General features: G+C 42.7%; 1 protein-coding gene and 1 pseudogene across 5 annotated transcripts in view; both read right to left on the bottom strand.

The window, feature by feature from the left end:
- Window positions 1–25,299, bottom strand: part of GALNT18 (polypeptide N-acetylgalactosaminyltransferase 18) — a 547,599-nt gene that overhangs the window by 81,991 nt on the left and 440,309 nt on the right. For all 4 annotated transcript variants that reach the window (XM_079929173.1, XM_079929176.1, XM_079929174.1 and 1 more), the window contains exon 9: window positions 24,864–24,978. In XM_079929173.1, the coding sequence (XP_079785299.1) occupies window positions 24,864–24,978 (115 nt within the window). The remainder of the gene's footprint in view (window positions 1–24,863; window positions 24,979–25,299) is intronic.
- On the bottom strand, window positions 5,460–7,216 carry LOC307189818 (60 kDa heat shock protein, mitochondrial-like; annotated as a pseudogene). The gene has a single exon. The product of its transcript is annotated as a 60 kDa heat shock protein, mitochondrial-like (transcript).

Raw genomic sequence — 25,299 nt, 5'->3', positions numbered from 1 at the left:
AGTCAAAAGCCAACCCAGGCAGGCTGGGGGGAGGAAGACAAGGAAGATGGAGGCTGAGGCCTGAGAATGGCTGGCAGAAGACCAGCAACGTGTTTGCAGAGTGGCTGTAGGGTCAGAAATGCAGGCAAACAAAGACACTGACTAGGGCATCACCTAGACACCACATGCGTCTCACTCTAGTAGCAGCGTGCACGGGAATGAGAAGGAAAGAGAGGTCAAACCTGGGCAAAGCTAAGTCAAAAGCCAGAGGCTGTCAGCCTCTTCCCCCTGTCACATATATTTATTTGCCTGGCTAATTCCTACCTACTTTCCCTGTCTGCCCTGAATTTGGTAAATGCCTCTGCTCTGCATTCCCGTGTCACCCATACCTCCTCCAGCTGGGTGCCTGGGTACCTCGTATATGTACAGTTTAAAGACACATAACACAAGGGACAACTGTTTACCTACCGCCCACTTAAGAAACAGTATCGGCAGCAACTTAGAAATCTCTGTGTGCTGCTCCTTACCCACAAAGGTAACCCATTATCCTGAATCTTGTTAATAATTTCCTTGCCATCCAGCTCAACTACGTACTTAGTTTTACCTGGTTTTAAATGCTGTATACATGGAAGTGTATTTTCTGCATTCTTCAACTTGCCTCTTGCTTCATTTATTTTCATCACCATTGTGCTCCATCATATAAATGTACAGACATTTATTTACGCATTCTCCTGGTGGCCCACAGTCTGGTTGTTTTCAGGATTATGAACAGTGCTCCTTCGAATATGCTTATACATGTCTCTTGGCACCCAAGAGAGAGCACCTCTCTGTGTATCTGCACATAGTGGAATTTCTGAGCCATAGGTTAGAACACACGTTCAACTCTCCCAGGGAGAGTGAAACTCTTCCAAAGTGAGAATCCCATGTTCCAGTCCCACCAGAACAGATGAGCACTCATGTTGCTTTACAATCTTGCCAACGTTTGGCATCGTTCATAGATGGGTGTGAAATTCACTCTCACTGTAGTTTTAATTTGCATTTCCCTGAGTACCAGTGAGATGGAGCATTTTTTCCTATTTATGGGCCCAAAACACCAGCCTGTGAGAGAAGACCCATGGCCACCTTGCTCTTCTTAAGGAATCTCAAGAGCCTAAACAGGGCCTGGCACATGATAGATACTCGATAAGTTGCATGAATGAAGGATTGAGAGTTGAGCCTTAGTTCTGAGTCATCCCCCTGTGCACTTTCCTCGGTGCTCTCCCAGGTTTCCAAAGGCAGACATTTCATTCTTTTCAAGTGTAAGGAAACATTTTTTAAAGTCTGACAATGCTTATTCTTCCATCAGACTCCACAGAAAAACACTCCCTGGGGATCCAGTTTCCCAAGCCCTATTCTTACAATAAAACACTGCCGAAAGGTCTTTTGGACAGAATTGCTGCTCGGGGGGAAAAAAAAAATGATGCTTTTTCTTGGAAGATGTCCCTGAAGGGGTCTGATTTTGGGTCAGCCATAAGAAGCCCTTGAAGCAGTTTCCCTGTTTGAAAGGGATCCTTCATAACGATCAGAAGGCAGCAGGAGGATTCCTCTGGTAGGAATCCAAGAAGAGACCAGCTGGGCTGGAATGTCTGGAAACTTTTCATGAAGAAAAAGTTAAAAGGCTGTTCTGCAGGGACTTGAGATTTGCTGAAATAGCTGTTTACCTATAGGAAACCCAGGGGCAGCCATGGTGCCAAGCTCAGCAAACCAGCCCATTACAGACAGGGGCCCCAGCTTTCCTTGGACTCTAATGCTCTGACTCTAAAGATTGGGACCATGAAAGTTCATTTCCTTATGGGAAATTCCAGGAGGATCGCTTAGCAAACACGTGGTCATTGAGATTAGAAGCCCTCTTTCAGTGGTTCCAAACAAGGTGAACTTATACATGGTTACCTTAAAACTCATAGCAGCCAACAGCCCTGATTACTATTGTCTAAATGCAGGCTAGGGTGGACTCAAGACAGAACGGAAGAAAAGGAAGAAGACAGGCCTGGTCCTACCTGGGGTTGGGGAAGTGAAGCCAGGAGAAGGGTGGTCTCCAAGAATGTGGCTGACTCCTAACACAAATCTGTGTGTTCCTCTATATCTCCCAGCCTTCTTTGAAGTCGGAAGGGATTGTGTGAGCAGCTCAGGCCAATGAAATAAGAGAGGAAATTACAGCTGTCACTTTCAGGCCCAGGTGGGTAAGTATCCTGTGTGGGAAACCCATGAACACTTCTACCACTTCTCCTCCCAATCCGCTGGATGTTTACGCCAAGATGACCTTGAAGTTCAAAGAAGGGGAACCCCTAAGCAACCTGAGTCCTCAGTTACCACTTGGAGAAGAGCTGGCCAGGAGAGCCCCCCAACATTTAGAGGATTGTGAAGTGAGTGAGAGATAAACTTGTCCTGGGTTCAGCCTTTGGGGTTTGGGGGCTGCTGTTGCAGACTGAACATTTCCCTGATTCACACAAGCTGCCGGCATGTGGAGAGGCAAAGTGACCAGAGAGGCTTGGGCCCTGCAGCATGGATAACAAGGGGTTCAATCTATTGGGTGAGACTTTGCAGCAGAAGTCTCCAGGCGTGGGGAGAGACTGTCCAGGTCCAGATGATGAGTCCACTCAGAGCAGGTCCCCACTAGGGACTGAAGATACAGAGAGGAGATTTAGTCCCCAGTGGGGGAGAGAGGGAGCTGCCAGGGGTAGGCAGGTATTAGGACTCCTGCAAAACAGGCTGTAGGGGAGAGTCCGGTTCCAGTTCAGAACCAGAGCAGCAGTCAGAAAACCAAGGGAGAAGCCAGCAGGCTGAAAGAGGAGAAGCCAGGGGCTTGGAGACCACGCATGACTCGGGGCTCCTCCGACGGCCACAGGTAGCAGCCCCATGGCAGCTCCACAGATGCTAGTGTGAGCCAGCAGGAGGCGGGGCTGCAGCCACACCGCCAGCCCTGGTCAGGTGACACAGTCTAGCAGGGCTGACCCTCACAGCTTCCCCGTGCATGAAGCCGAGAAGGCTAGTTCCAGCCCAGGCGTTTCTATAGAACCAAAACTACAGAAGCCCCAAGCTCTGAGACAGAAGTATTGGCCACGTTCCAAATCAGGGTCCCATTGACACGCGTGCTCTCTACTCTAATTGCATCTTTTGTTTTGAACTAAGATCTCTGGCTCCATTACCATCACTGATGCTGTAGAGAATAATAATGAGCTTGAATGTCACAGGGACTCAGGGAACAATTTTCTGAAATCCAAATAAAACCCTTCCCGTCCCTAGTGTGAGAGTCATTTTTATCAGATAACTCAGCCCATCCATTTACTCAGGAGTTCTCAGAGCCCTCTCTGGTGGGTTAAGCCCCTCTGAGTTGCTGTAAGCGCCTTCTCCCGTGGATGTATCCAGAAAAGCTCGCTCTACCCAGCTGCTATTCAAAGCTGATCCCCAGGACTATGTTTAATTTATACTTTGCTATATGAAGATGAACCACTGACTCATTTAATGTGTTTCCTTTTTTATGTCTTTAATCAGTGGCTGTTTCTTTCCTCTCTCAGAAGCTTAATCTAATCAGAAACAGCCCCTACTCCCCATATGAACGGCTCGTTAGCATGTTCCAATCAAATTCAAATTGACTGTCCATACCAGATGCCCCTCCCACACACATACAAAAAGAGTGACCCTGGTTCAAAGGATAAGGCAGGAGGATACGTTAGGAGGGTCCTTTCTGAAATGCAGGGCAATCAGAATCACTAGAGGAAAGTATAATACAATCTGTCACCTCCCAGCCTGGTGGAGCCAGATGACAGGTGACCCATGTGTCACTGGGACAGCACAGGTGGGGAAGTTTGGCAGACCCTGGGTGCAAACATTAGAGGAAAAGCTGTGTGTCTGGCCCAAGCATCACACCCACATTCGGCTCAGAGGAACGCTCGAGGTTATCGTTCAGATGATAAAACAAATCTGAGATGCTGAACATTTTCTCACGCAGAAGTATTTGTTCTAAAGAGTTTTCCTCTTACTCCACTGGAATTCAGATTAAGAAAGCTAGTGTGCTGGGTTTTCACTTAAAGAGATTTGCCCTTTTCATACACATCAAAAGGAATTGTCAGCTTGGGTTTCATCTCTGATAGGTACCTACAGCAAACTCACATTAAAAATGGGATTTACGGGCTTCCCTGGTGGCACAGTGGTTGAGAGTCCACCTGCCAATGCAGGGGACGCAGGTTCGTGCCCCGGTCCGGGAGGATCCCACGTGCCGCGCAGCGGCTGGGCCCGTGGGCCATGGCCACTGGGCCTGCACGTCTGGAGCCTGTGCTCCGCGGCGGGAGAGGCCATAGCAGTGAGAGGCCCGCGTACCGCAAAAAAAAAAAAGAAAAGAAAAAACAATGGGATTTACAAAAGAGATCAGCATTGCAGTATAGCAGAACTGCAGGGGAACTAACAGATTACCTTTCATTTCCCACCTGAGGTTCAAGGTCACATGATAATATAGAAGCACAGTAGGAAATGTTTCCAAGACCTCTGCCTCTTGTGAGACGGGAGGACATTGTGGTCAGAGAACAGAGGTTAAACAGTTTTGCTGTCAAATCCTACATTTCCCATTTGCTAGATTGGTGACTTCAGACATTTCATTTCACTTTCTGATATTCAGTTTTCTTGTCTGTGCAACGTGTCACAAAAATGACACATTGCAAAAGTAGATGTGAGGATCAAACGAGAGAATTTCAACACCCAGCCCAAGTTTAGAGCCCACTAAGTGTGAGGGATAACTATTACCAGTGTAAGACTCCACTGATGATAAGATTCACCACCGCAGTAATAAGAACTTTTCAGGGCAGGAGGAAACACCACATTCTGCTGAGCTTGACATTTATATATCCACCTGCCTACATGTCACCTCCACGTGTGTGTCTCTCAGGCATCGCAAGCTTACCTTGTCCAAAACCAAGTTCATGATTTCCTTCCCTGCCTCCCCAGATGTCCCTTCATCTTCCCCTCATCCGTCTAATAGCCCATGCCTGAAACCTACATAAATAATTATGTAACTCATCTGTAATTATGTCCTCTTCCTCCCCCTTCACAGCCAGTAATGCATCAGCAAATGCAGTCAGTTCTACCTCCTAAATATAGCTTAAATTTAATCACATCTCTCAATATGCACAGACAACATTCTGCTCCAATCATTTTTGTGTGGACAACTCTATCAATAGCCTTTTTTTTTTTAAACCAGGAATGTACAAATGTCCTTATTCAAAAATACAAAATAAATTATCTGTAGGTATGGACAATGATAGCAGTAAACCATTCTATGTTGTCAACTGAAACCAGTAACTGATGGTTATAGTGATTTTCTTAAACATCAGCCACCCTTTTCTTCAGTCATCTCCTTCAACTGACCTCTCTTAAAGTTATTGGTGAGGAATGCTGCCTTGAGCTTCCTTTCACATCTCATTAATGATGGTAAAGCACTATTCTAGGAATTAGGACATGCCACCTCCCATCCCACCTCCCATCCCACCCATTCCGCCCACTCCAGGATCCTTCTCTTCTTTAGGAATTTCTGTGACTACGACTTCTACTGTAGTTAACAGAGAGGCCACTCCAGCAGCATCCAGTAAGGCACTTCTTACAACCTTAGTTGGATCAGTGATTCCTTTTTCCACCATATTCACAAAATCTCCAAGCATAGCATCATAACCAACTTCTGAAGAACTTTGCAAAATTTTCTCAACTTCAACACCTGCATTCTTAGCAATGGTCACTGCAGGAATTTTGAGTGTTTTAAAAATAATTTCTATACTAATTTTTTGATCTTCATTAGCTGGAGTTTTGAATCCAAGGCTGGAAGGCACTGAAGCAGGGCACAGCCCCTTCCCAAAACAATGCCTTCTTCAACAGCAGCTCACATAGCATTAAGGGCATCTGTAACTCTGTCTTTCTTTCCATTCACTTCAACGTCACTTGTCCCACCAACCTTTAGCACAGCAACACCATCTGAGAGTTTTGCCAGACGTTCATTCAGTTTTTCCTTTTCATATTCACTAGATGTAATATCTAACTGCTCGATGATTTCTTGAATACGCTTTTCAATTTGAGCCTTGTCACCTTTTCCTTTCAAGAGCATGGCATCATCTTTGGTCACAATGATCTCTCCAACTTTTCCTAAGTCATGAGGCTGAACATTTTCAAGATTTAGAGTTAGCCCTTCTTCTCCAAATACTGTACCACCAGTAGCAATAGCCATGTCTTTAAGCTGGTTCTTTCTATTGTCACCAAAACCTGGACCTTTGACTGCTACAACCTGAAGACCAACTTTCAGCCTATTCAAAACAAGTGTACTTAGAGCTTCTCCATCCACATCTTCAGCAATTATGACCAAGGGCTTATGGTGAGCATTGGCAATTTCAAGAGCAGGAACAATGGACTGGACACCAAAATTTTCTTTTCACTCAACAGAACATACGCATCTTGGAATTCACATTTCTGACCTTTTGATGTATTAATAAAGTATGCAGAGATATACCCTCTATCAAACTTCATGCCTTCAATAATTTCTAATTTCGTCATTCAGTGTTTTTCCATCCTTTACTGTGATAACGCACTTTCTTCCAACCTTTTTCATCGCATCAGAAATGACGTTGCCAATTTCTTTGTCTCCATTGGCAGGAATCGTAGTAACCTGGGCTATCTCTTCTGGGGTTGCCACAGGTTTAGACTGCTTCTTAAGTTCAGCAATTATAGCATCAACAGCTAACATCACACCTCCCCTGATTTCCACTGGATTAGCACCTTTGCTAAGCTTCTCGAAGCCTTCCTTGGCGATAGAGCCAGTACAGTAGCAGTAGTGGTACCATCCCCACCCTCTTGTGTTATTGGCAACATCTTGAACAAGTTTAGCGCCAATATTTTTATATTTATCTTTTAAGTCAATGGACGTTGCAACAGGCACACCACCTTTTGTCACTCTGGGACTTCCCCAACTCTGTTCAATAATCACTGTCCTTGCCTTTGGCTCCATAGTAACGGCTACGGCATCAGCTAAAAGGTCTACACCTTGAAGCATTAAGGCTCGGGCATCCGCACCAAATTTTACATCTTTGGCATAAGCCCGAGTGAGATGAGAAGCCAGTGCCCTGGACACTGGCCTCATCTGGCGAAGGACTGAGGGTAATCGAAACGTTTCTGTGGGGCGGCGGCACGGCTTGCAGGCGACGAGACAGGCCGTCAGCGGTGAGTGAGGGACAGACTGCAGGGCACACACAGCAATGAGCCCGCGTCCCCTCCCTCCGCCTATCAATAGCCTTCTAACAAGTTTTTTTGCTTGTTTGCAAGTTTGTTGCCGTCCAATTCACCTTCTAAAATTATAAATCAGATCATGTCCCTTCTCCGCTTTAATTCAATTCAACCATTATTTATTTAGTATTTCCTTCCTTTGTGCTGGGGGCTGTAATATGAGATGGGAATTTTGTCACTGAACGAAACCTACAAAGCCCATGACTTTTTGGAACTTACATTCTGTGCTTTTCATTGTGTCCCTCCGACTCCGAAAATTCATATGTTGAAGCCTTATCACCAGCCCTCCACCATGTGACTGTATTGGAGACAGAGCCTTTAAGGATGTGATGAAGGTCCAATAAGTTTGTAAGGACTGAATCCTGACCAGACACAACTGGTGTCCTTATAAGAAGAGGAAGGAACTGTAGAGCTCTCTCTCCACCATGTAGGGCACAGCAGGATGGTGGCTGTCTGGAAGCCAGGAAGAGAGCTCTCACCAGAATCTGACCATGCTGGTTCCCTGATCTCAGACTTTCAGCCTTCAGAACTGTGAGAAAATAAACTTCTGTTGTTTAAGCCATCCAGTCTATGGTATTTTGTTATGGCAGCCGGAATTGACTAATACAGCACTCATTACAATTTGTAACTATACATCTATTCTTTGTTCCCTTTTATCAGCTGTCTGTCCCATTATACCATCAGCTCCAAGAGGGAAGGGGCTGTGTTTACTTTTTAAACATTGTATGCCAAATATTAAGCATGTAATTTTAAGCATTACATGCTCAATGTTAAACATTGTATGCCCAATGTCACCTATGGCAGGCGCCTACCAAATAATGTCAAATGAATGAAATTGCATTAAATGTACATATAAAATTATAAGTGAAGTGATCATATCCTGGTTTGCCCATGACAACATTGGTTCATGCCTGCTGGTCCAGTGTAACAGTTAGTAGTATCCTCTTTTACTCTCAAAAGTGTTCTGATTTGGATAATAAATTGTAATTTATTTATATATTTATTATTTATCTATATATGCCAAATTTATCAGGCACAACCTGATTTTAGAAACACTGAAACCCAAGATAAGCATCTGCCTTGAAATCATAGTATTACTAATATTTTCTCTCCCCTACGCCATGATTTCTTTATAGGACTACCAATTCTAAGGCAGTGAAAATGACACACGCCGTCAAGACCCTCACTCACTGATGAGCAGCATTTGAAGTAGGCATAATGAATAAAGCCAGACACACTGCATTGAGTGTGGCCAGCACTAAGCAAGGAAAGAGGTCCCGTTCATTAGACTATCCAAAACTAGAGAGAGAGCCCAGACACAGAGAGCGACAGGACCTTGGGGAGTAAATGTCTCCTGGGGGTGTTACTGGGGGTGACTATCTTCAGGGCTGACTTTATGTGCAGGTAAGCCCGCTTGATGGAAAAACTTGTGTGTAGGGATAATTTCTGTAAACCGTCATTGGTAAGCACTGGGAAATTTTACTCATCAGGATCTTGCCCCTTGCATCGCTTTACAAAGTGAAGAGCATTTGCAATGGGAGTAGATGTCTCTTAATTCCCCTTCTGCAATTTGAGATTTGTGAGTAGGAGGATTTTTCAAAAGCAAACCACAACACTGTTTGGATGGTGATCATGATGAGACAGATGCTGATGCTGAAGAGGACGAGGGGGAGGAGGGAGAAGAGGAGGAAGAGAGGAGGAGGGGGAGGAGAGGGAGAGGAAGAGGAGGACGAGGGGGAGGAGGAGGGAGAGGAGGAAGAGAGGGGGAGGGGGAGGAGAGGGAGAAGAAGGGAAGGAGGAGGGGGAGGAAGGGGAGGAGGAGGGGGAGGAAGGGGAGGAGGAGGGGGAGGAAGGGGAGGAGGAGGGGAGGAGGAGGGAGAGGAGGAAGAGAGGGGAGAGGGAGAGGAAGGGGAGGAGGAGGGGGAGGAGGAGGAGGAAGGGGAGGAGGAAGGGGAGGAAGGGGAGGAGGAGGGGGGAGGAGGAGGGGAGGAGAAGGGAGAGGAGGAAGAGAGGGGGAGGGGAGGGAGAGGAAGGGGAGAGGAGGGGGAGGAAGGGGAGGAGAAAGAGGAGGAGGGGCGGGAGAAGGAAGTGGGGGGCAGTCCCTGCTTAGTTTCTATCAGTCATTCTGAGGAGCTGATTCTGGCCTTGCCTGGTGGTCCCTTCCTGGAAAATTGGAAACACGATGTAATGGTGGCAAAGAAGTTACCTTCCAAGGGCACAACACAAAGCAGCAGGCAGACTCAATTAAAGAAAGACAAAATACAAAACAAAAAACGAATAAGAAAAGGAGTGAGAAACTGACTCTCTGGAGCTTTAACATCCATTGCTGGCTCCCAGGTTTTTTACACTTTTGCTCTTGCTTTTTTCCCCAAATCTGGAAATTATACATTGAGACATTACTATTACCTAATCCACAGCCTATAATCAAATTTCATTAATGGTCCCAATAATGGCCTTTATAGCTATTTTCCACCTTGGTCCTAACTTTTTAACAAGGTAACATTTTCTTCAGCTTGGCTCTCAAACCCCTTTATCAATTGTTACCTCTTCTGTGCAGTTTATTAATCTTACTTTGCTATGGCTCTCTCATTGAACACAATTAAAGAAACGTAAGTGTGAAGACCCTTCCAGAATACAATTGTCCATGGGTCCTCTCCTTCTGCTCCCCACCATTTCTAGGTAATTGCTTCATTATGTACTTTTTTAATTGCTTTGTTCTTTGGGGATAAATTTTGCACTTATCTTTACTAACCGTAAAACTTACAACGTACTGTTAAGCTGTGTCTGTTCCACGGCTGCTTTGTAATTGCAGAGTCACTGCGTGGCTGGTGAGCTAAAGATAATGTGCTATGGCAAAGAACCTTCCTCTCAATGTTTTCAGATACCTTCTGCCTACCCAGCATGGCAGAATAATTGGTTCTGGGCTGCCTGGGGCGCTAAGCTCCCCTTCCATATAGCGATCGCAAGCAGAGAAGACCCCGATCCTGGAGGTTTAGGCTTCGTAGGCCCCAGGATGCTCAGATCTCAAGGGCCCTGGGAATTTCAGGCCCCACGGTCCCAGGAGGCCACGCCTAGTGGCACACACTCCAACAGAGCAGGGCTGGCTACAGCTGACCACCTAGAAAGACAATGTTAACTCCTCTCTTAAGGTCAAGTCCATATTTTCCCAGGGCCCTTGCACTTGGCCTGTGCCTGCAAGCAGTTTTCAAGGAATCCCTCTCCCTCCATTCTTTTTTTTTTTTTTTTCTTTTTGCGGTATGCGGGCCCCCCACCGCTGTGGCCTCTCCCGTTGCGAAGCACAGGCTCCGGACGCGCAGGCTCAGCGGCCATGGCTCACGGGCCCAGCCGCTCCGCGGCACACGGGATCCTCCCAGACCGGGGCACGAACCCGTGCCCCCTGCATCGGCAGGCAGACTCTCAAGCACTGCGCCACCAGGGAAGCCCTCCCTCCATTCTTGGTCAAATAAAATCTCTAAACTCCTTGCCCCCTCAATCCCTCCTTTGAAATCTGTATTCTATCACCACCCCTTGACCCCCAACTGTCCCCTCAAAGGCTTCTTCCACTCGCATCGGGATGCCCTTTCTCTACTCACATTCTCACAGTACAGGGCTTTAGAGGCTTAGGCATCAGACAGAACCGTGTTCAAATCCCAGCTCCACCAAACTCTTTCTATGTGGGACCTGGGCAACTGACTCAACCTCTCTGAGCCTCAGTCTTCTCGTCTGTAAAATGAGGATAATAATTCTAGCCTCTTGTGGTTCTCAGGACGAAATGACATACAGCATAAAACTCACCAGGATGTAAGCTCTAAGAGGGTACAATGTAGACAATCCTGTTCATCACTGTATGCCCAGCGCTCAGCACAGTGTCTAGTATCAAATAAACAAAAGCACCGAGCACAAAGTAAACAATGAATAAATGGTAGCTATTATCATGTGGTCATCTTACCATGACTAGTGCAATCCTGAAATGCTTCCCATGACATCTGTGGTTTTCCACCAACTCAGCTCTTATTTTTCTAGTCAATTCTTCTCTGTAACTATGGGCACCACCCTGCCACCTGCCCCATTTCCTATGCCCATGCTCAATTCTAAAATCTCTTTCTAGTTCAGACTTTCATCCTCTCTGGGCTCCTCCATCCTCGTACCTTCCGTGGGCACACAGAGGGCACCTGATCCCCTGTCTCACCTCCACATCTTCTCTTTACCTTTAGTTCTGGCTTCTTGCTGAAGTCAAGATCTGGGTATTACCTTTCTCCCCTAATGCCAAGTGCAGAACACAAGCAGCATAATAAATGTTTACTGTGTAAATAAACAGATGGACGAACAATGCGAGCTTTCTGGTTATTTCCATTGTTATTTCTAATATCAAACTTGCCCCATTTTTCCCCACAAACCAACTCTCTACACCAAAGACCCCTTTCTTAGTCAATGGTACCCCCAAATCTCTCAGCATCTGGGCTTGAAATCTCAATGCCATCTTTGTCAAACTTTAATAACTCATTTATAAGGACCATGAAAGGCTACGTCTTGACCTCCAATGAGCACTCAGACCACTATTAGCATCTAACACAGCGCTAAGGGAACACATGGACAATGCCTTAGCAAAAGTTTTGAGTCGGGCTTCCCTGGTGGCGCAGTGGTTGAGAGTCCGCCTGCCGATGCAGGGGACACAGGTTCGTGTCCCGGTCCGGGAAGATCCCGCATGCCGCAGAGCGGCTGGGCCCGTGAGCCATGGCCGCTGAGCCTGCGCGTCCGGAGCCTGTGCTCCGCAACGGGAGAGGCCACAACAGTGAGAGGCCCGCGTACCAAAAAAAAAAAAAAAAGTTTTGAGTCACTGGGAAAATGCCCTTAGGAAGAACAAAAGCCCCCAACCTTGAAACCTGCGTCTCATGTCTTGAAATCCTTGGCCTCAGAAGATGGCATAGATGGAACAGTTATTCCATTGTACGGTTTGCAGCCTCCTGTGGACTTTATTTACCCCATGACAGCAGCTGAAGGACAATGCCACGGCAGATCCCAGTTCACAAAAGAATGATACAAAACGGTGGCAGCCCATGACACCCTCCATCCCCTGCCCCCCCCCCCCCCCCCCCCGAAGGACGTGTTGCTCTAAGCTTGCGGGTTATTCTGAACTCTAGCTCCAGCTGGCTTGGACCAACCATAACATTTAGAAGCAACAGACTAAAATCCAATTTAAGGTGTTTAATTTTCTCTGTCTCCAGGGACGGGGGGTGGGTCAGAGAATCTGCATGTAGGCTTTCTATGAGATGTTGCTTCTGGGGGTCTCCTGAGACCTTTCCAGCTGAGCGAGCACACTGGTGCCCACACCCCTTCTCTTCCCTTTCACGTCTCTGTCACTGTGCTGGCAGAGACTAGTTGATGTACCTAAAATCGTTGTATCCAAGTGTTCTTAATTAGCATCCTTGTTCTCACCCAAGGCTGGGTGATGTCAGCAATGAGCTCACTCAGCCTTCTAAGCCCTCTGGGGAGAACCGTGTGGTCCCTCGGGCGCTTCAGTATCCTGCAGGGTTAACAAGCACACATACATTTGCTTGGGCCTCTTTCACTAGTAATTCTAGCAAAGTCTCTAGCCCTTTAACCCTAGATATATTTTGTAAAAGTTTCAAATAACGGCGATGCCTGTTCTGGGCAGTTGCTATATCCCCTACTTTGCTTTCTCTTCCTCCTCTGTGTCTCTGGCTCCCTGAACCCAGGTTTCTGACCTCCTGTTACCAGCTCTTCTCATTTGGCAGTTCCTCAATCTACCTCCTTTCTGACACTCTGGACTCTGGCTTTCAGCTCAGCTCTTGTCTCTGTCACCCCCTCCAGTTTTGATGTCTCCTGCGACCTCAGGTGAAGACATTGCGTGGTACTGTCTGAACCAGGCCCCGTCTCCCATGAGGGATTTGGGCTGAAACCTCAAGCACTGAAACAGTACTGTGGTCCTTTTCCAAAGCGATGCTGACCCAGGTTAGCTCCTGAAATTAAACTTTATGCCGTGGACAATTTTAAACCCTGAAGGCAGAGGTGGATGGGCATCGTGACACAGTGATAAGGTATGAACCTTGAAACCACTCAGGCTGGTTCTTATCTTGAGTGATTTGGGGAGGCATTTTATCCTATTACTTCCAGCTTCCTGACTTACAAAATGGGGATAACAACACGGGCCTCATGGGACTTACATAAAAATTAACAAGATAATATAAACAAAGTGATAGGTCAATAGCATCCAATAAATGGAAGTTCCTCCTCTCGTTATTGTTATGATTAATAATATTATCATCATCTTCCAGACCTGTGGGCTAATACCGCTGCCAACTGTGGAGCATGTATCTGCTTTATGAAATAATAATCTTCTGTTGCCCAAGAGTTGATGTCACTAAACCAACTCTTAGACATTTCAGACCTAGGAAGGCCAATGTTAGAAACCAAGGAAATGTCTGTCTGGACTCTCCCAGTAATAGGTCACCCACCATAAGTTCACCTTTTCCTTTTACTTAAGTCATTGATGAAAATGTTGGACAAGCCAGGATGAGCAAAGAGCCCACCGAAGGCCACCCGCTGGATTGCCAATGACCACTCTTTTCCTCCATCTGACTGCTCTACCTTGTCTGTCACTGGCCCTCTGTTTTAGCCCCATGTTACAGATCCCCAGTTCCCAGCCTTAGAGTTCAGCCACAGTCATGCTCTTTCTCAGCTGTCACTTTGCACGTGTCACCTCAACTCTCTGGAACACCTGTCCTCCTCTTCCCACCTGAATAACACACCTTCATCGCTTAGGCCCAGCCTAAATGCTGCCTCCTTTGTGAAGCCTCAGCCAGCTCCCAGGGGTAGAGGGGTCACTCCCTCTTGGGTGCTACTGTAAAGCACACAGCATCTTTCATCCTTGCCATTTTGGTCCATAGCACTGGGTTATGCCTTACTTAGTGCTTCAATCCGAATTATATTCACAATGATGAATTTTCATCCAGGAAGTATTTTCTGGAATAAATGTCATTAAGGGACTTTAATTCTCTTGGTCAATTTTGTATATAATGTAATTAAAATATATTTCCTTTTATGCTAATTTTCGAATTTTATTTTACTAGACTTATTTTCATGGGGTTAATACTTTTTTGCATTGATTTTACAACTAAGATATGACTTATCTATCAGCAATTTTTAAATCTACATCTTTTTTACAATTATGGCCTCCATCACAGGGTTTTCTTTTGTGGTCATGATTTCAACCAAGTTTAGTTTTCCTGAATCAAATTTTGCAGATGTAAATTATATTACTATTCATTTCTTCAATCAATTTTTTAGCTTTTAAAATTTTTTTTACTGTGTTCATTTTTGTTTGTTGCTTTAGTTCATGTTGATGATCTTTACTACTACTCATAATTTGGAAAAAGAATAATAGTTTGCATTTTTTTTTTTTTTTTTTTTTAGAACTCTCACAAGAAATAGTGTCAGCCGTTTCTCTGAGTTGTATACTTACTACAGTCACCATTGGTAGATCAAAAAACACAGAAGTCCTTAAAGTCACAATGGAGGAAGGGGTCAAAACGTCCTGTTTAAGCTCATGACATTTTCTATAATCTGTTAGATTAGTATTGATACTTAGAAGATGGGGAGGTGGTTGTCTCTCCCGCTAGACTGAGGGCCACTCAAAGACAGGGTCTATGTCATTCACCTCCAGTTTCCCAGCACTGGCAAGAATGAATGAATGAATACACACATAAATGAACCCACAAGGAGATCATGAGAAATCTGATCTGATTTCTTACTGAAAGCCACTACACTATGCCTATCTATATAAGGCATAATGGTTTCTGAAGCCACTCTTCCTGGGTTGAAATCTCAGCTTTACCATTTTCTTTTAACATCTTTATTGGAGTATAATTGCTTTACAATGGTGTGTTAGTGTCTGCTTTATAACAAAGTGAATCAGCTATACATATACATATATCCCGATATCTCCTCTTTCTTGCGTCTCCCTCCCACCCTCCCTATCCCACCCCTCTAGGTGGACACAAAGCACCGAGCTGATCTCCCTGTGCTGTGCAGCTGCTTCCGACTAGCTAGCTATTTACATTTGGTAGTGTATATATGTCCTACCATTTTCCTAGGGCAAGTTATATCACTTCTCTGTGCTTCAGTATACCCTCCTGGAAGTGGGGGTAATAAAAGATTCTACATTACAAGGTTGCTGCAAGGATTAAGGGAGTTAATACATGTAAAGCACTTAGGACAGTAGCTCACATATAATTACTGCTACACTACTATTAACTATTAGTATTTTGGTCATAAATCTCATCTCTTTCTAGTAATACCGAGGGGTGGTCATGTTCATGTCCTATTATAGGGAGCTCACGATTCCATTAGGCATCCCTTCCTTTTTATGATTCTAATATTTGTTTCTCATATTGAATTGATAACTACATCCATTACAGCTTCCACCCCACTGTTCATGGCTCTAACTTTCTGAGATATATAGAATAAAATTCTCTTACACTTGACTGGCCTTCAAATTTGAAACCTGTTCATTGAGCACATACTAGGTTCCAAGCATCAGTGTGAAAATTAAGTAGTCATCTTGACATTAAGTATTTTAAAGTCTAGATAGGAAGGAAGTGGGAAAGGTGATATTTCTGTCTCTCACAGATCTTCTCTTCCTTTGAATCTAAGATCTCCATGATACACAGTTGGCAAGCCAGAATCCAACTTACAAACTTAATATAACTTACAAACATTTTTAAGTTTGAACTTACAAACAATATAAAGGCTACATAATTAAAATTGTGTGATATTAGTATATGAATACACTCACAGATTAATGGAGCTAGAATAGAAAATCCAGAAACAGACCCAAATATGTACGGCAATTTAGTCTATGATAAAGGTAGTATTGCAAACCAGTGAGGAAAAGATGTAATTTTAAATAGAAGGTGTTAGGATAACCGGATGGCCATATAGAAAAATAAGACATTGGGTCCATTCCTCACACCATACATCAGGATCAATTCTGAATGAGTCAGAGATTAAAATGTAAAAAATACAACCCTACAAGTATTAGAAAAAAACATAGGTGAATTTTTCTTTCCTTGTAGTGGGTAAACTTTACTCTGTCTAAACTCTGGAAGCAAGAAGGAAAAAGACTTTTGCTTACATTAAAACAAACAAACAAAAACTTGCATGGCAAAAAAACACCAGAAGAAAAATTAAAAGACAAGTAACAAAAAACAAGTAACACACTGAGAGAAAATATTTGCAATGTATATGATAGGTAAAGTATTACCATCCCTAATGTGTAAAGAGACTCTAAAAATAAAGATTAACGATCCTGCAGGAAAATGGGCCAAAGATATGAAAAGCCCATGGAAAAAAGAAATGCAAATGGCCTTAATCATGTGAAAAGCTGTTCAGCCTAGGTCTTAATAAGCGAAATGCAAATTAAAACTACTCTGAAAGCCACTTCTCATCTGTCAGATTGGCAACACCCCAAATATTCCACAACATACTTTGTTGGTTGACTGTGAGGAAACAGGCACCTTCATCATTCCTGGTGGGAAAAATACTACCTCTCTGCAAGGATATTTGATGATGTCTAGCAAAATTACACATGCATTTGCCCTTGGACCTCACAATTTCACTTTTAGGAACCTATTCAAACAATAATCCAGAAAAATATGAAAAACTGTATGCACAAGACAATTCATTGTAGCACTATGCCCTCAACAAGAAACTGGTAGAATAAACCATGGAATGTGCATTCATTGGAATACCATGCAGCTATGAAAAAACAATAAGGAATACCCCTATATACTATTAGAAAGTAGTCTTCAGAAAAAAATTTATATAATAAAATAGTGAAAAGTGTGCATAGCATACTACCATTTATCTAAGAAAGAGGAGATGTAAATATATACATATTCCCTTTTATTTTTTTAAAGTGTAAAGTAAAGCAAAATGTTTATGTTAGAGGTAGCAATGAAACAGGATAAAGAGACAGCAAGACATTAAGTACCTTGTGATAAAAGTACACGCGTACTGCCTATGAAACATTCTTGCTACAAAATCGAACCTACATCTCTAGGTCTAACTAGCAATGTAGAAGAAATATATGGAACAGAGGGACATGTTAGATGACATCAGGGGAAAGCAATCAGGAAAATCTAGACTGTGGGAGTCTCCACAGGACAAATAACCTGATGTCTTTAAAAATAAATTACAAGGAGAAAAAAGAGATGGAGAAAGAAATCCAGTAGATTAATAGAGACTTGCAAGATATATTAATCAACTGGATCTTGATTCAAGAAACAATTGTAAAACAAAGTAAAAAAATGTTATGAGAGAATTGGGGGAAATTTGAACACTGATTGAATATTTGATGGTATTAAGGAATTCTTTTCAGTACTTTTAGGACGGAAATAGTATTGTGATCATGTTTCTTTTAAAAAGTTCTTCTCTATTTTAAATGCATAATGAAATTTTTTTTGATGATATAATGTCTGAGATTTGCTTCAAAATAACTGGAGTTGGGGAGGATTGGGTAGGGACAGAGATTAAAACCAAATTGTCCATGAGTTGATAATGTTGATACTGGGTGACGGATGCAAGGGGATTTATTATACTATTCTCTCTATTTTTGGATATGTTTGAAGTTGTTCATAATAAAGAGTTTTTTTAAAAAATCCTATTTATGATAAAATATTTGGGATATGGAGTACAATATCCTAGATACTATATTACATGTTTTAGAGGACATTTGTACCTAAATTCTAAGGTTCTAAATTCCCTTCCTATATGAGGGACCACATCATGTGTAATACTTGGGCCCATGGAACCTGAAAGTGTCCCTGACCCCTGGCAACTAAGCATGGGCCTATAATCTAGGTTTAGCCAACTGTATGCTCTAATGCAGTACTCTGAATTTTGGTGACTGTCACCAAGCCCCAAGCAATGGGACTTGCTTATAGTAGGACTACAATACTCCTTACAAATTAAAGCATGCTTAAAAAAATAAAGCACTATATGAAACGTATGGTTATATATTTATGCAATATATACATCTACATGTATAATAGTAATAGATATGATCATGTTTAGTATAGAGCACTTTATAGATGACAGAGTACTTAAATTGATTTCTTGTTAACTTTGTTGCTAAAATAATGATTTTAATAATAAGATAATAAACCATAGAATGAATTAACTTTTTTGGCCAATATAAACATTTTAAATTGTATAACACTATTAGGGTAATAATATCTGGCTTGCCTATAGCACTTGATTGCTGTGTACATTAACCAGGATAACTGTAGGGAAAGAGCTTTGAAAATACAGATGTCAAGAAGCTTACCGCCTATGTTTTCTTCTAGGAGTTTTATGATTTCAGGTCTTACGCTCAGGTCTTTAATCCATTTTGGGTTAATTTTTGTGTATGGTGTTAGATAACGGTCCAGTTTCATTATTTTGCGTATGGCTGTCCAGTTTTTCCAATACTATTTATTGAAGAGATCATCTTTTCTCTGTGGTATATTCTTGGCTCATTAGTTGTAAATTAATTGACCATTTATGCATGAGTTTATTTCTGGGATCTCTATTCTGTTCCATTGATCTATGTGTCTGATTTTATGCCAATACCATACTGTTTTGATTTACAATTTTTCTTAAGTGCTATTTTGGTTGCATTTCACATAACGTAATATGTAGTATATTTGCTATCATTCAGTTCAAAATATTTTCAAATTTCTAGTATAATTTCTTCTTTGACCTATGAGTTATTCAGAAATGTTTCACAATTTCCAAAAATATGGCTTCTGCCTATACTTTTTAGTTATGGATTTTTAATTTAATTCCATCGTGGTCGGATAACATGTTTTATGTGATGTTACTCCCTTGAAATTGTTCAATTTTGTAGTTGTTAGATGCAGTGTTATATATATGCCCATTTGATTCAAACTATTAATTATGTTGGTCTATCAATTACTGGGAAAATTTATTAAAATCCTCAACTACATTAGTGGTGATGTTGATGTCTCCTTGAAATTCTATCCATTTTTACTTCATATAAGTTAAAGCTGTGCAATTAGGCACATAAAAACTTACAACTGTTATATATTCCTGATGGGCTTAACATATTATCATCTTGTAGAAATCTTCCTTATTTATCCTAAAGTATTTTGTAATGGTATTTCTTCTAATATTAACATAACTACAGCAACTTTCTTCTGATTGGTATTTACCTGTTATGACTTCTTCCATTCGTTTATATCTTAACTTTTCTATATTATTATATTTCAGGTTTATATTGATAAAGAGCCTACAGATATTTTTTAAAATCTAGTCTAAAAATGTTAGTCTTTTAATTTGGCCCATGTAAATTTACCATATTTACTGATATATTTGGATTTATTTCTACCATTTTATATGTTTTTTTCTTGTATCACCTGTTTTATTTCTCTTTCTTACCATTTTCATATTTCATTTTTCCCCTCTACTACTTTGGAAGTTATACTTTTTATACATATGATTTTCATGGCCCCCCAAGAAATTTTAATATGGTTAATTTATCAGAATTTAAAGTCAACCAGAATCTTTTCCATCTTCATTAATAATATAGGCATTTTAGGGCACTTTATTTACAATCACCCCTCCCAACTTATTTGCAATTGTCATCATACACTGTAGTTTTAATTTGTTTTTATAACTTTGCAATACATTATTTACCATGAATATTTCTTTAGATTTACTCATATATGAGCTAATTATTCTCTTTTTATCTCAGATTTCCTTCTTGGCTCATTTTCCTTATACCTGAAGTATGTCTTTTAAAATTTATTTTATTGAGGATCTGTTAGTAGCACACTCAGTTTTTGTGTGTCAGAAAATGGCTTTCTTCTTCCCTATTTTTGAAGGATTTTTTAAATTGAGTATACATATAAAAGTTGATATTTTCTCTCAGATATTGAAGATATTATTTCATGGTCTTCTGGATTCCATTATTGCCATTGGAAAATCCACTGTTATTCTAATTATCATTAAATTTTAGGTAGTCTATCTTTTCTCTCTGACTGCCGTAAGATCTCCTTTGTCTTTGGCTTTCTGTGGTTCCACTATGATATGTCTAAATGTGAATATTTTTGTATTTATCCTGCTTTGGATAGGTTGACTTCCTAAATCTGAGGATTGGTGTCTTTCATCAGTATGGGAACATTTTCAGTCATTATATATTCAAATATTGCTTTTGTCTAATCCTCTTTCTATCATCTCCATTTGGAATTCTAAGATATTAAGACACTCCCTCTCATTTTCACATGTCTCTCAACCTCTTTCTTTCATATTTTTGTCTTTGCCTTCCTGGGGTAATGTTGAATAATTTCTTCAGCTCTGTTTTCCAGTTTACTCAATTTTTTTTCCTTTAACAATATCCATCTAGCTGTTTAATTCATCCATTAAGCTTTCAATTCACATTTTTATATTTCTCATGTTTGAAATTCTATTTTTATACTAATATGACTGGTCTTTTTATAGTCCCTTGCTTCTTACTCATAATTTCAATCTCTTTTTATTTATTTAAATATATTATACAAATTATTTGATATCCTACTTCTGATAGATTCAATACTTGAAGACTTTGTAGATCACATTTGGCTATCTAATGCTTTTGCTGGTGTTTGCTCTTGGTTCTTTCTTTTTCCCTTGTCTGGTTCATGATTTAAAAAAAAAAAAAAACTGAACTCACGTTCCTTGGAACTCTAGCTGTGAGAAGTTTTGTGGCTTGGGTTAAAGGGGTTTTTCCCAGAGAGGATTCATGTACACTTTTGCAGATGCCTAAGAACTTCTAACAGCTTTAAGTTAAATTCTCCTCTCAAGATTTTCTGAACCACGAAGTATTTTGATTTTGAATGATAGATCCAAGGGAGGGATTCACAGAAGAGAATTTTTCCTTTCCTCCTAGCACAAGATTGAGACAGGCAATTTTCACTCTAATGATGAAAATGTGGGTGGGAGTATTTCTAGCCCATCTTTATACTCAGATAATGGGCCTTTGCAGTTCCAGCTTTATGGGAGGTAAAGGGTAGGGAATATTCTACTAGATTCTTAATGCTGGTCAAGCTTTAGGCTTTGTATCCTGTCCTCTGTATACTCCATGAAACTGGGAAATCACAAACTTCAAATCATCACGTTCTTCAAATATAATGGACTCAGGCTTTCTCTGATTCCTACTTTCACTTAGGTTTTTGTGTCTGTATTGATTTCCTTGGGTTGTTATACAAAGCACAGCAAACTGGATCACCTAAAACTACAAAAAATGTATTCGCTCACAGTTCTGAAGGCTAGAAGTCTGAAATCAAGTATTTGTAGGCCATGCTCTCCCCAGAGCCTCTAGGGGAGGATCCTTCCTTGCCTCTTCCAGCTTCTGGTAGCCCCAGGCATTCTGTGGTTTGTGGCATCATAACTCCAATCTCTGTCTCCATCTTCACATGATTATCTTCCCTCTGTGTCTGTCTGTGCCCAGATTTTCCTTCTCTTATAAGGACACTAGTTATATTGGATTAGGGCCCACCCTAATGCAGTATGACCTCATCTTAACCTGATTATATCTGCAAAGATCCTATTTCCAAATAAGATCATATTCACAGGTACAGGGGGTTAGAATTTCAACATATTTTAAAGGGGACTCAACTGAACAGATAACAGTTTCTAACAACTTCTTAATTCCTTGCCAGCTCTTGAATACTTTCTTATATATTCTAGTATTTTATAGCCATCATCTGTATAATCTGTCTCCTATTCAATGTCAGCTCTTACTTCTCACGCTTTTCATTCTGCTTGCCCACAGCAGTTCTTCTTTTCCCCACTGAGTTGTGGACTTATAAACTGGGGGGAAAAAAAAGGCTTACTAGAATTGAGTGCAAAATAAGAATAAGGCTTTAAATGAGGACTCAGTAGACACAACTGTGAGTAAAGTAGAAGAAAATTACTGCATGGACATTGTAATACTCTTTTGGGAATGCTCAAAGGACTTTTATCCCTAGGTCACTGTGGTATATCTAGCTAGCAAGGCTTTTGAATCATAAAGATCTGGGGTTGAATCTTTTCTCTACCTCTTATAAGTCATATGACCTTGAGAACATATTATGTAAGCTCTTTATTTCACAATTTTCTCATCTGAAAAAAGGAGTGCTATGATAACAGCTACTTTTTAGGGTGTTTTGTAGATGGATTATATAAGTACAGTGCCAGAGCAGGTAATGAATAATTGTGCAAACAGCTCTATTTCTGTGTTCCAAATGGGTAAGGACTTTGAATAAGTTGCCTCTAAATAAATGAGGGGAGGAAAGCAATGTCTCTCATTTTTACATATAATCCTGGGGAGTCACCGAAGGGAGATCCTAGATGGAGAAAGTGAGGCACTGAGATGTTAACTCATAAACATGAAAGAGAAACACTAATAACCACACAAAATGTGAACATCTATTTTGAAGATGGCTGGAGGTTCTGTATCCCTTTAGCGGGGACCTGGAATTGAAATTCAAATTAACTAGCCCCTCCCTCTGTCCTCAGCTCTGCCAGCCAACAAGTTGTTGGGTCCCTGCTTTAAGAGCCACCTTTCCTTCAACTCCATGATACTTCACCTCTGTCAAAGGGGAGGGAAGAGACAGAGAAAAAAAAGCCAGGCAACATTTTATACTGTATTTGACACCCCAAGCAGCAAACCCCCAAATTTTAAACAAGTATTTGAAAGCCTCACCCAGGCCCACACTCCAGAGCAGCTTTATAATCTAGGCAAGGAAAACCCAGGAGCCTCCCACCACTCCGTGATCGACTCACATACGTGCTGGAAGCACAGTTCACAAATCTAATTCCTTTCTCCATTCCTAGACATTTTTACCCAGAGAACATAAGTGACTGGAGGCGGTCCTGCCCGCTCAGCCAATTCCCAGCAGCGGCTCCTAGTAAAAAATATTATGTTTGGGGGCAAGCATTTATTCAGGAACGCGCGGAAATGAGATGGTGAGGATGCAAATGGTGAATAAATGACCAGTGTAGGGAGAGCGGAGAAGCCAGGGTGATAATGCAGCCTCTGTCCTCTATGAATATATTAGTTCCCCAATAAGCCCATGCATCTTGACTGTCTCCAAAGAGATTTCTCTGGGTTTCAGTGAAAACAGGTGTCTGGAAGCGTTTCCTAAGCTCGGCTTCAGGCAGCCTGCTCCTGCCGCCAGACCTCAAAGCCCTAGTATTAAGTCTGGGTGACAAGTCAGGCCCACACTGCCTGCCAGGCTATTGGAGGTATTGTGAGATGCTCATTGGAGGTGCCCAGTCTCCCCTCAGGGCAGGGCGAGGACTGTCCAGGGCCAGCTGACTGCCCAGTGGGTTGGAGATAGGAGGTAAGGAGGGTGTACTCGAGCTGGAGTCCTTGAGAGGACACCAAAGATTAGGAACAAGAGATGCCAGATACAGACACTAAGGCCAAAGGGGCAAGAATGGGGTCACTAGTGGGAACCAGGCAGATACTGGGTGGACTGCATGGGGGGCAGGCAGCGAGGGGGAACATCTCAGATGATTGCCATGAACACCAGCAGGTACAAGGGCTGGCCAGGGGCTGGCGAGCCTGTAGTGCATGGTGTGCCAGGCTGCTTAAAGAGCCTTGTGGAGAGGACCGTGGGGGCCATTGTGAGGACAAGCACAGCTTGCATGTTGGTTTCTTCATGAGGCTAGGACCACAGCCTAGACAGAGGGGTGGGCTTCCCTGTAGTGGATGAGGTCCTTCCTCGTATCCATGATCACATTTCTGTCACCTGCCAAGGGACCTAATGTGTCCCTCAGTCATAGGGATGGGGTTCCTTTTGGAGTTATCTTTGCATGGGCCGAGGGAAAGGGGCCAGAGCCTTGGAAATGTTCCTGTAGGATGAGAGATTAAATTGTACCTGGTGTGGATTCACACCGCACGTTGATAACTGCAAAGGGCCCTGTACCTTGGGGCAGGACGGCAGATGTCTCTGGAAAGTAGTATGAGGCATGTACGGGCCTGAGGGTCTGACCAACACGTGGTGGGTCAGAAACCCACATGGAGTGAGCCTGGCTGTGTTTTGCTGTTTATTCCCCGTGGGTTTATTTCTCTGGAGCCCTCTCTTGACAAAGTCTTTAGGAAGGCTCTGTTGGCCACTGTGGAGGAGATGGAGAATAACAGAGTGAGAAATCCCAAAGGGAGGTGACAGTATAAGAAAGTGACTCTGAGGGTCCCTCCTGCTCAGCAGCCCCTTCCTGGAGCACCCCTTTGTTCATCCCTGAGAAGTCTGTGTTTGATTTTAGCCAAGATGTCACCCTTGATTTGGGAGCTCAAATCTCCCATGTCCCCACCCCAGCCAAAGTAGTTTCTGATGTTCTTTTCTTCCTGAAAATTCTATAGTTCCCTACCTGTGTCTCTATCCCATCCCCACCAGCCCTGATCACATACACATGGACCAAGGTTAGGCACTGGACGTCCAGAATCAGTCCACCACCTTCAACCCTGAGCCGCATTTCTCCACTCCTGGACTCATTCACCCTCTGGGGAGCTGAGCCACGCCCTATGGGTGGGAAACCCTGCTCACCCTGATCCCGAGCTCCACGTTCTCGCCTCCGTAGACCTCCATGCCTTCATCCAGTAAGCCGATCTCCTGGAAGTATTGCCGGTCCACAATGAAGCAGCCAATGAGTGCAGGGCTCCTGCAGGGCATGGGGACATGGCCAGTGGTTAGCAGAGGGGCTGTCTCATGGGGGCCGCCAGAGCAGTAAGAGCAGTGCTGCCTTCCTGCCAGGAGGATCTGGTCCTCTCCCTTCGTTTGCTGCCAGAACTGGTGTGGGCCTTGCTCTCCGAGTGGCCCTCCTGGGTCCACCCTCACCAGCTATTCCAGGGAGGTTGTTTCAGCAGGGCAGTGGGAGACAGCTTGTGTCCTGGGACCAGCCATCACTTCTGGTGGTGCTTGCATGTATGTCAGCCCAGAGAAGTAGTGCTCAGCCTACCAGTCTACACTGCATGACTGTATC

Source organism: Stenella coeruleoalba (assembly GCF_951394435.1).
Source record: "Stenella coeruleoalba genome assembly, chromosome: 8".
Taxonomy (NCBI): domain Eukaryota; kingdom Metazoa; phylum Chordata; class Mammalia; order Artiodactyla; family Delphinidae; genus Stenella; species Stenella coeruleoalba.
Note: the sequence above shows the minus strand (reverse complement) of the source record. Positions and strands in the feature narration are given on the sequence as shown.